Raw genomic sequence first — 12,776 nt, forward strand, 5'->3', positions numbered from 1 at the left:
TTCTGTTTCACTATAAAATCGAAATGGAGATAGAATTTTCTTCAACTAAATAATTGAAATAGAAATCATTCATTCTTATTTTAATTTTAGAGTCTAACTCTGTCCATCCAAACATGTTATTAAAGTGACTAAACTTTGATATTTAGCTATCTTATTGTATGATTTTCTTAAATCACACCTCTGCTTTAACATTTTCATTTAAATGATGGACAATAATGGTGCTTAAAATGATCATATTAACGATGGCCCCTAGAAAAAGAAATGCAAGCTTCAAAGCTGTCAATTCTTGCTTTTATATGACCCAAAAGCATTACTACCTTGGCTGTGTAGCCTTTGAGATTTTGTAGCCTCTAGCACTTCTTGACACAATTACAAAATTGGCAGCAAACAGGATTGGTTTTCATTGGCATCTCCTGAGGTTGCATTGGATTTAAAAGCGAACAAGTCTTTTCTTGGTGCCAACAATTGGCATCTCTTGAGGTTGCATTAGATTTAGAAGCTGACAAATCTTTTCTTGGTGACAGCTGTATATTGACATTTTCTATCCATGGATATTAAATCAGATCTTTCTTGAAATCTTAATTAAAGCTGTTGGGTCATATGAAAATAGCAGTACAAGCAGTTCTGAGATGGCTAAATTCCCTAGTTGACAATTGACCAAGCCTTACATGGCCAACTTAAAATGGTGATAATAACTTCCATTAATGGGACATTATAAGAAAGTTTTGTTGTGTTAAAAGAAAAAAAATGTAATATTTCTATCTACAAGTCACTGCTCTGCACAACTAAAAGCATGAGTTTTTGAAGGTGTTTTTTACTGATCGTAGGTGGTCCAAAATGGATATTTGGAGCAAATTCAAAGTTCAAACCATTCCTTGTCAAAGTCACTTTAACACTTTGTTGAATTGGCATTTTTGGTGACGAGTTCTGCTAAAACCAGCGGACAGAATTTGATCATGTGATTTGATGTCCTTCCAGTCTTCGCAAACCAAACATCCCTGTGAAAAGTGGAAAACTAAATCCACTTGCCAAGAAAATCTAAATGAAACAAAAGAGTCGGTTCCCATCATGGACCAACAAATCTTCCCAAAGAATGGGAATCCCAACACATTAAATAAGGCACTTCACCATCAAATAGTAGTGTAGTGATATCCTTGTTCCATATTTGAAGCTTTGAATTGATTGGATGGCATCTTATGTGACCAAATATAGTAGATGTATGGTATGAGATTCTTCGATAGATATTTCAATTCAATTATTAAATATTTTATTTTTTAATTCCTACAGATGTATTTATACTCGACTAGTTTAATTTAGTCAATTTATGAACCGAACTTGGATTAAATGCCTTTGCTCATAGCAATAAAGGAGGGTTGAATCAAGTTCCAAAATCCACCTCTTATAGAACCCTCGAACAAAAAGTTTAGGATTTGATTGTAAAAAAAGATAATATCAAGATGCAACTCTTACTTGATATAGAAGAAATTCTTTAGATGATTGCCATCCATCTGATATCTAGAGTGAATGTTCAATGCTCTCAAGTGAGATCATGTGATAAAGAAATTGGATAGGATAAGTAACACACACACACACACACACACACACACACATATATTATGTATCTGATATCTAAAATGTCATCCCCTCCTCTGTCATCACTCTTTATCAAAAAAAAAAAAAAATTCTGAGTAGGAATTTAACACTTAAACAATAAATGAAGATTTTCTTATACTATCTTACAAATTCCAATATCTTGATAGCTTAACTGTCTCCTCCCAACCATGCTTTTTTCACATGCATCAGTACACATGTCAAGAGTCAGTGAGACATAAAGATAACTTCAAAGGACATACCATCGCTTATCATATCCATCTAAAATACTGTTGCTAAACATGCTAGTGTGTCAAGGTATTGAGCTAAATATAATACACTTCACCTTAACAAGCCACCTTAATAATCAAAATGTTAGCTTGAGTTTACCCCAAAAAAGATCCTGAAATATCTTAAATGCGGATTAATTGATTATTGAATTTGTTATAGACCATGCAGCCAATTGACTTGGACTCTAATATTCAAAAGATGCAATGGATACATGCTTGGTCACTATCGATCATTGCATTGACTTACAAAAAATAATGTGTGTGGATATGGATTTTGATTGACCATGCATCTGGCTGCATGATGCACGTTCATATTCAACTAATTCAATGAACCCAGGCAAAATCACTCACTCTCTCTCTCTCTCTCACACATTGCGTGTGGACAAGGCCACAGTCTACCCGCGATCTCTAGGAACTTTAAAATCCAAAATTAATTAAATTTTGATATTTTGGTCACTTTTAATTTGATTGCAACACTTTACCCTCTACCCAATCCAAATCACTATTTTGGACAAAATCTTATGCTCTCGCCATAAATTTACTGTCATACTTGAAGGATGAGAGTCATAGTTCATTGTATATATCGTTCGCATGTGCTTTGTTAAGGGAGGGGGGATCGGTTTCGGTTTTCTTTATTTATGATACCTAACATCATTCCACATCATTTTCCAATGAGTCCACTATGTTAATAAACTAAGGATTATCTTGTCTCATTGCATGCTAATGTACCTCCCTAGCTAGCCATCCACTTGCATTTGTAAATTCTATTTTTAATATGGATATGGAGACGGTTTCTAAAAGAAGCTGTTCAATGATTATTGTTAATGTCAATTGTCAACAAATTAATGGTTTTACTTACCAAACCTAAGTAGTTTAGATTGGCGATAACTTTGGTAAGTCATTTTGTTGATGTCAATGTGTGAACTTGGCAGTCTTTTCCAATGATTAGTTTATTTGCAACACTGGAAATATTTGTTTTAGAGCCATCTATTTCTTTGTTGGAGAAACGGTGGCAAGTTTGAGGAGAAACCAAGCTAGCTCAGGTAAAAATTTCCAAGAAAAGGACACCTTATCCATTAGGTAGATCGAAGGTTAGCACTTAGCGTCAGCTTCTTCTGCATCACCCTTGGTTGATTGAAAGAAAAGCCATCGAATGGAGCCCACCAAATTGAGATGAGTCCTTGTCATCACCCTCCTCAACCTCCACTACAAACTAGGAGTGGGAGGTGGGGAGGACATGCAACACACCTTGGATTTCCACTTCATTCTGGCCATGCAAATTGGATTTCACATAAATTTATCATAAGCAAAACAGCTCATCACAAAGTTGAGGTGGAGGAGAACTGCCAAGGATAACACCTTGAGACAGATTAGAAAGCCACAGAGGATATCCACCCTGGTTGATAGAAAAGGCAAAAGGCAGATCCACCCACCATACTTTTCCTTCAGTGGCCACGATTGGTAGGGCAACCGTTGTCACATTTCTATTAGACTAGCATCACTCTATCGAGATGCTGCATCTCAGAAGAATGATGCCTAGTGACCTCATAATCAATTGGTAGATAGATATATGAAGCATCTTAGAATGATCTTATTATTTGAATCATCCCATCGTAAATAGTGACAAGCTTCTACCACCAGATATAGATAAGATGATCATGGAACCAACTATTTGACAGCTTGATAAATAATTGTGCAAGATAACTTTCCAACCAATGGAGATTCCATGAGAGCTGGGACTTCTCTTTATCTTTAAATTGAACAGTCTAACTGAGAAGGATTAGCCAAAAAATATGAATAACTATTAACTCATAATGTTACAAGGCATACCTTTGACAAAGCTATGCCATTTTTACCTTTGATGGGAATGATTTAATTAATATAGCAGTCATTATCATCAAAACTTAAGTATGGAACTTAAATTACAGTTCCAATTCCAAAACTCTTATAACAAGTGAACGAACAATAAATCTGTCGGCAAGGGATCGAAAAAAAAACACAAAAAAGAAATGTTAACTTTGCAACTCAAGGTAGCTCTAAAAATGAAACTTTCCCAACTCCCTGATTCTATTGATGATTTGTAGAACTAATGGAGAAACAACCTAACAGATGGACAGAAGAAAGATGCATGGGATTATTTGATTATTGTGATTTTTTGGACAATCTAGAAAGAGAGAAATAGAAGAATCTTTCAATTTGAAGCTCTTTTCGTAAATAGTATTTATAATAGATGCATCTTCCTCTTTGAAAGCTGGACATCGTGCTATCAAGGAAAAGCAAAAGACTCGGTCATAGAAATGATAAAAACACTAAAAGAAACTGATGAGAAGAGAAATAGCCAAAGATAAGAATCGTAGTATTCTATAATTCAATATATAAGCCCAGGCATAGTTTTTTTTTTCTTGAGTCTTTCAGAAGCCGAGGGACTCTCGTTGTCTTTTTTTTTTTTTGGTACAACTTTTTTTTTGTAAAAGACAGATCTTTCAGCCTCTTTTTCTTTTTTTAGATCTCTCTTTCATGTAATTAATATTATATCTTTTAATATAAAACTTTGGATGGGAAACCTCCTGTTTTCCAACGGAAAAAAAAAAAAAAAAAAACTTTGCAACTCAAGGATTGCCCGATCTTAGACAGCGATGCCTTATACTGTGACATGATGTAGAAGTTATCCACAGCAGTTCTAAATGCAGCAAAGCCCAATATTTGCATGAAATTTGGCTTTGCAACAACACATACCATTGCTGGCTCACTTTCACCTGCACAGAACAAATTGGGTGCAACTGCTCGATTGCAGGCTTGCTACCTACATCCTCACCTGTGCCTTCTCAATGCATACCATTAACAGGAATACGGTATTAGCTCAGTAATGATCTACTATCTCTATACTACTAACACATTACATCGAATGATTTGTTTGATGCAGACCTCCATCATTTGGTTCGAACTGAACAGATCCATTTTCAAATCCAGCTAACCAGATTTTAGTCTACCTCTCTCTCTTTCTATATATATATATATATATATCTATCTTTGTTTTTCTTCAGTTTCATCGGGATCCATCACAACAGTGTCTGTACCTATGGCCGCATCCATTACTATAATGAATCAAAAAATTACAAAAATGATGCATTCACCCAATCATCACAGGCTTAGAAAGAAATAATCTTAATTACACTCTGTCCCTAAGAATAAAGGTAGATTGAATAAAAACTGGCAAAGGATGGGAACAGACAAGAATTCGCTTCAACATACAAAGGTGAGTTTTACAAAATCATCTAAGGGATTGAGCTTGGATTGATAAGAAATTTCACAAGGAACATTGCAGGCTGGCTAGCTGAGCACCACAAACGGACTGAATTTTATGAAGAATGCTGATGAGTTTGTTAATTTAGCATCAGCTGAGTTGCTTCTACAGCACACAAGCATTCTGAACTCTGTCCTTTGCCTTACGTGCCTGAAGAAGAAAGCATAACGAAAGGATGATGAAAAATGTAAAGATGAGGGAAAAAAATAAGTGACTTGAATTCATGAGGTTAGAGCTAAGAAAGCATGAACTGAAGAGATACATGTCAAGATCTATTATTTTTGTTTACACTTGCACTCTTACGAGTATCAAGTAAAATAAAGAGTATGGCCCCGTGCATTTGTTTCACACCGTTGTAGGTCACAATGAAGCAACGTTACCATTACACCAAGGCCCACCCTCTGTCAATTACTAATAAAACTATGCATGATAGACTAATACTTCCTCCTTTTCCCCTGGCATGCTAACCAATAAGGACGAATAAGGAACCTTCAAGCCAACTCTAAATGGCTCAAAAAGGTTTGATGGTTACAGTTCAAATGAAGCTTTAGTAAAATTTCACAGCTAACTATTATAAGAAGAGTAACATCTATGTCTTAACCTGTTCAGGTCATTACCTATTAAGAAAATGCTTAGAGATGATAAAATGAAAGCATGCATGCATATGACATCAGTAGGAAGCTGATTATTATCTAAGAATCTCTACTGTTCTAGACAATGCATCAAATAATTTGAATGATCTCAGAAGTAGATACGAGAAAGAAAGTACTGAGAGAGGGAAAAGCTGGCGTTCACTTAGTAGGAATGAACTGCAAAAGCAATTATCCTAAGCCCTCTATGCAAATTTAATCACATTAAACTCAATTAAGGAGAAGGTATGATTGAATTCTCTTTTTTGCTTAATCTATCAAAAATTTTTTTTTTTTCTTTTGATGAATATCAGAACAATATGAAACATTTTATCACTCTTGATATTTCTCACTAATAAGTGACTTTGGCACTAAACTCTGACCATGCACAGCAGAACAATTTTGTTTAAGAAAGTTGTTCTTTCATCCATTTAGATTGCTTGAAAGAAGATTAATGGATTACATATGAAAACAAACATGGAAAAGGTTACATCATCAGGTAATCCTTCTTAATTGGTAAAAAAACTCAAATAGCTTAGTTTTGAGATGCTCAGATCTGGTGCAGCTATCCAGATAGAATACACTTGCTATAATCTAATGATTTCGTATATGAAAACCCTCTTATCTAGCATACATAGCTGTGCGTGCATTGGCAAGCGCAGTTAATTGAAAGAAGTCATTTCTGTTGAACATGAATTGATTAAAGGCACTTACTTCTTTCTCCCAGTTAGTACATAGGATGATGGTTACAAGCAACAATGCTTGCACAAATAGGCCACATATGAGTCCCACCCAAAGACCCTGTTGTTCATCACATAATTGAGAGCTATCAGCATTTAGACACACAGAATAAATTAACTCAAAATCCATGTTACAAATATAATAATGAAATAACTCACCTTTCCTCCAAAGTGAAAGACAAAAGCTAAAAGAACAGAAGATGGCGTGCCCACAAGATAATAAGCTCCAAGGTTAATATAAGCACCAATCTTCTGCCAACCACATCCTCTAGCAATTCCTACAGGTTGAGACATTTCTTAACCTGAGAACTGATCTATTTGAGCAGCCATTGATTAAAATGATTTTGAGAATAACTGAAGTAGCTAGTAGCAGAGGAGAAAAGGCAGTAAGAAACATCTGAAAAAAATAGTTTGATTCTGTAATGAGATGAAAATTATAAGAAATGCTTGTACCTGAAAGCACGCATTGGATTCCATCTAAAAGATTAGCAATCGCTAGAATTGGCATCATAATATCCACATAATTCACCACTTCCTCTTCATTGCTGTATGCATATCCCCAAAATTTTCTACTCAAAAGAATGATCAATCCCACTATCAAGCTTTGTGTAATGGCCATGAATACCGCAATGCATACTGCCAAGTAAGCAGCCCGTGGACGCCCAGCACCTAGTTCATTTGAAACACGTGTACTACAGGAAATCACAAAAGACAATAAGGACACTGATGATCTTTAGGAGAAGATGTGATAGATACTCTTGGCTTAACCAACCTTGCAGAAGCACCAAGTCCAAAGGGGATCATGAACAGCAATGAACTAATGTTAAGGCTGAGGAAATAGAGTACTTATTAGTAAACAAATATGAGGAACATATCATGCCAATTATATATTTAATATAAATAACTAAGTTTTTAGTTCTAGTCCTATCTCCTTAGCTCCCATCTATCAAATGTCTCATTATTTCAGACCAGTATTAAACCATCAGATCAATGTTGTCTAGGAAGAAGAATTTGGTCAGATAGAGAAGCATGCTTACCTTATCGACATCACCGATGTTTCAAGCATTGGATTTGGAAGAAGACCGGAAAGAAGCACAAGAAACTGAAATGACCAGAATATGAAGCTGCCCACAATCACAAGAAATAGTTTCAGTAAACAACAAATTACGTAGTGACAAAACTACAGTCGGTATAAATATGATCCGAAGTACTCTGGTGGCAGAAAGATATGTCAAGATATCAAGGCAGTTCTAGAATGAGGAAATAGTAATATATCAAATAAATAAGGTGATGGAGATAAGAAAAATGCTTGCCAAACCATAACAGCTGATGGAACAGCTAGTTTAATGAAGCTGAAGATATCATGAAAAGCCTCGCTGGAAAGGCCAGTCCAAGTCTTTTTGCAGGCAGGAGATAGCCTGACATAAAGTGCCAACATGAACACATTGAACCAGTAAGAGAGAGCATTTGCCAAAGCGGCACCTTTGCTACCAAGGCCAGATTTGAATACCAATATCCAACAAATAAGAATGTGTAGTAAAGTTGTGACCCCTGAGCTTAGCATTATTGGGAAAACAATGTTTTGGGTCTGTAAGAACTTAATATAGCATTGTAGCGGGCCATATGCAAAAAGGGTTGGAATCATCCAACGAGCATAAAATCCAGCTTCCGCTGATACTCCTGGGTCTTGCTCACATGCCATGAGAATTTGAGCTGTGTAAGCCCAAATGATTGCAATTGGAATGCTGATGAGTGTAACGACAAGCACAGCCCTTTGCATATGTATCCCAACCATGTTGTATTGTTTTGCACCAAAGGATTGTCCACACAGGGTGTCCAATGCGCTTCCGAGTCCCATCTGGTCAAAGGAAAAGGTGAAAAAAGAAAGATTAGTCCCATCATGATATTATCTTATGACAGAGATAACCACCGCTTTTAGAAAACATCAAATATAAAAAAATAAAAACCTCTCTCTCCTTATATATATATATATATATATATATATATATATATGTGTGTGTGTGTGTGTGTGTGTGTGTGTACAACTGTATGTCTGCACATGTATATGTATGCATCATTAGTATGATTTTAAGTAATCATATTATTTTAAGGATCAGTCTATTATATTTTCTTTTATTAGCATACTCCTGAATCAGTTCATATTATTTTTCTTTTATAGAGTTTATATACTAGTATATATAACTCTTAAGATCTAACGAATGTAATGTATGGAAATATAAATTTCTTCGAATGTAAAGGAACCCATACTTTATCATCAGTTGGTTGAGAGTTTAGTCTATCTAGCTTGTTGTTACACGCCCTGATATAATATATGTTGTTTATTTAGTTAGTCAATTTATATTGACTCCTTGCTCCACTCATTTTGCTGCAGTTTTTCGTATATTATGCTATATTAAGGATACACTATTTCATGATCTTCATTTTTTAGCACACTCCTCTCTTGAGCTACATGCCTACTCAGATGCTAACTGGGTAAGTGATACTACTGATCGACATTCAACTACTGGCTATTATTTCTTTCTTGATGATTTTTTTTAATTTTTTGTGGTAAGAAACAGATTGTTACTACCAGATCTAGTATAAAAAGCAAAATATCAGGCCTTTGTTTATGCTACTTTTGAGCTCTTTTTAGCTTGGATGGCTGCTAAAAAATATGGGTGTTAGTCACTCTTTTGTAACTGCTATCTTTTGTGATAACCAAAGTGCTATTCAAATTACTCACATGAGGTGTTTTATGAGCATACCAAATATATTGAGAATGATTGACACTTTGTATGCAAACATATTGTTCAAGGCACAGTTCGCTTAATCTTTGTTAGTTCCTCTAATCAGGCCACTGATATCTTCATGAAGGCTCATTTTCCTAGCCACTTTCATGTGTTGGTTCCCAAACTCAAGTTGGCACTTGCATTATCGCCTTGACTTTGATGGGAGGTATCATCATGCTTTTAGGCGATCACATAATTTAGGCATCACATGATTTTAGACAAATCATATGATTTCAAAGATCACATGATTTTAGGTAATCATATAATTTTAAACATCACATGATTTTAGAGATCAGCCCATAATATTTTCTTTTTATAGTGTGTATATACTAGCATAATATTTTAGGGAGATATGCCGCAATTGTTTGTATTTTAGAGATAATTTAGATAGAGTTAGCAATTATCATAATCATGTGAATTTGGTGTTTGAAATCAAAGCAAAGTGTAACTAAAAAATCATCACAAGAGAATATTCTAGAGGAAGCAGAAGCTTGTATTTGAATTTGTTATTTAAATTATTTGTTAATTCCAAATAGAATGCTGAGATTACTATCAGAAAAGTCCAAAGCTGCAAACGCTTTTCTAATTTTTACAAAAAATGCTATTACAAAGCATATCAAATCCATTTCAATATATTTACCAAAAAAAAAAGCCATTTAAATATAAACCCTTTCAGTCAAAAATTTCGCTGATAGTCATAGTATAAAGAAGATGAAAAATATCTCTAAAAAATGCCAATATATAGTAGATCAAAGTGAAGATATATGCAGAAGAATACAAGTAATTAATCATAACCCATCACACGAACCAAATTACTCTCTCCTTAAGGACCATCGCTGAAAGGATCGTGACGACTTGTGATCACTTTCGGGTCAAAATATACCACACCTTCATAGATTGCATGCTTCTGATATGATTGGTACTTGTCAAACCATACATTTGCGTGCGTGTGTGCGCGTGTGTTTGTGTGTGTGTGTGTGTGAGAGAGAGAGAGAGAGAGAGAGAGAGAGAGAGGCTCCAAACCAGCACACTGAAACCAGTGACCCCAGCGAAGGAAGTGGCCATGGAGGCACCAGCAAGAGCAAGCTCTCCAAGATGGCCAACAAACATCACAGATATCACTTCGATGATGTATTGCAACAAATTTGCTGTCATCAGAGGCCCTGCAAGCCACAGCTGCCTCTTGAGCTCAGCTAAGACCTCCCCCACTCCTTCCTCAGTAGTGCTTGGGATCACCAGAGGGGCCTCCATGCTTGGCTTCTCCATGACCTCTTCCCCCGCTCCCTTCGCTCTCTTAGGAATAATGACAGGGAGGTGGTGGCCAAGAGTGATCGAGAACGCTGTGCTAACTGTTATATTGAGCCTGGAGAGGAGATTAATTTGTGAAGATGGAAAGATCTCTTCCTGCACCTTGTGCTGAACACATGCAATTAATTACCACCATGCATGGAGGGTCAGAGAGAAACCTTGCCCCGAGGTTTCACTCGCAAGCGCGTACAAGGCACGACGTCCAATTCTGACAAAACTTGGTTAATTAAGGAATTATTTATCTTCTCATCACTACCGAGTTCTAAGCTGGCCACCGATATCAGTCATCAATCCTTTTTTTTTTTCAAGAAAAAAAAAAAAAAAAAACGTACTTCTGTCCCCATTAAGACCAGGCCGAGCAAAAGTCAACTTAATTATAGAGATCCCCCCAAATAACTGGAGGATTTATGGTAATGTAATCAGCACAACAAACAAATCTAAGTGCTTATATATCCCCGTGATATCTCTCAGAAACTTTTTTTTAAATTTTTTTGGTCAACATGCGTCATTTCTTCTTCTTCTTCTTCTTTTGATACAAGAGGAGGCAAAGCTTGAAATGTTACATTCTTAACCTCCATAGCATCAACTGTTAAGATATACTGCAGGAGCCAAGGAATTAATTGAGTCCCCCTTCCTGCAGTGAGATCTGACCATCCCGAATTTGCTTGGCAAGCCAATCTGCTGTCCGTATATAGTTGGCTTCACGATAAATATGAGTTGCCATAAAGACTGGGCAACATCGCTTCCATTGCCAAATATCTTTGAGTAACAAATTATATATGCTGCACATTGATAAGGAGAAGAACTAGTAATTCAACTGATAATAGTATTGGAATCACTCTCAAGCCATATCAATGTGGTTTGGAAACCCAAGCTCCCCCCTCGCAGGCCCATGGCTTTTAACGTCACTCCCTGTGCATTCCTTGGTACATACGAGTGCGACAAATTTGTATGATCTTTCATAAAGGTCCTTGTCATTATGGCTAAATAACTTATTTATCGTTTAAATACAACCAGGTTCCTAGTAACCATAACATCGTTTAAAATTTGTGGTAGTTGGATATATATATGGTGGTTTGGCCATTCTATCGGGTATCATATTAGCTTCGAAACCGCCAATAGCCGTTGCTTGATATATTTTTGTTTTCTAAATACCGCGGGAAGACCCGGTTACATTCTTAAAAAAATAATGCTCGCAGCATCAGCAGGGAGAAATTATTGCCTGGACCACGCCCAGGTAGACCAGCGCAAATCTCGAAGCATGTGCACGGTGGATAACGCGCAATCGGGAATTCGTGAAATACAAGGGTTAGCGTGGCGTGTTATCCACCGTGGGATTTGGGTGGCCTGCCTGGGCGTGGTCCAGGCAATAATTTCTCGTCAGGAGGAGCCAAATACAGGAATAGGAAGGAAGAATAGACTCAAAGAGAGAGATGCGAAGATTGGTGATGTTAGCTTCGTTGGCATGCCTTTTAAAGGCTCATCATGGGACCTGGGATGTAGGATTCCAACTCGATCCGGACAATATTAAGAAAGGAAAGATCTCATAAATCTAAATGCATGTCTCTCTTCATGATGGGCGTATGACGTAGGGCATTTTATATATATCTTGATCGCTCTATCTTGTGATATCCATGCTAGAATGGAATACGAATAGTGCGTGTGGTTGGGACTAGCTACCCCCCATTCATTGTTTGAGTGCAACTTGAGTCTGTAGTAGAGACAACTTCCTTTTGGATTTCAGCATATAAAGAAGGGCTGATGGCAACAGGATGAACAGAAGTGAGGAGTTCAAACTATAACAGTAACAGCATGAACAGAAGAGTCTTGTGATTCCTCCACTTGGCCTCTGCAAGTTCGAGGTAGGTGGCCAGTCCGATGCAGACCAACCGGTAGGACCCGAGTTCTTCCGACACCTTTCGCAGGGATCTTGGTTAGCAGGCCTCGATCTTTTAATGCTCCTCAACCATCCAGTATGGGGTTATCTCCTCCTTAAAAAAGAGGTTAATTTTGTAAAAAAATCTTGAATTATTTGGGGGATTTTTAATTTCCTCAGCACAAGTAGATTATATATCCAACTTTTAAATTTACTTAATTTAAATCTTAGCTATGAATTTTATCTAGCT

General features: G+C 36.5%; 1 protein-coding gene across 1 annotated transcript; it reads right to left on the minus strand.

The window, feature by feature from the left end:
- Positions 1–5,127: 5,127 nt before the first annotated feature.
- LOC105053330 (protein DETOXIFICATION 16-like) lies at positions 5,128–10,809 on the minus strand. The gene is made up of 8 exons (XM_073244630.1): positions 10,366–10,809; positions 7,867–8,411; positions 7,591–7,677; positions 7,326–7,382; positions 7,007–7,245; positions 6,713–6,831; positions 6,528–6,614; positions 5,128–5,334 (listed from the first exon to the last, which is right to left on the minus strand). Exons 1-8 carry the CDS (start codon positions 10,606–10,608, stop codon positions 5,290–5,292), a joined length of 1,422 nt encoding a protein of 473 aa, XP_073100731.1. The 5' UTR covers positions 10,609–10,809; the 3' UTR covers positions 5,128–5,289.
- Positions 10,810–12,776: the final 1,967 nt, after the last annotated feature.

The sequence above is a fragment of the Elaeis guineensis genome, chromosome 10 (assembly GCF_000442705.2).
Source record: "Elaeis guineensis isolate ETL-2024a chromosome 10, EG11, whole genome shotgun sequence".
Lineage (NCBI taxonomy): Eukaryota > Viridiplantae > Streptophyta > Magnoliopsida > Arecales > Arecaceae > Elaeis > Elaeis guineensis.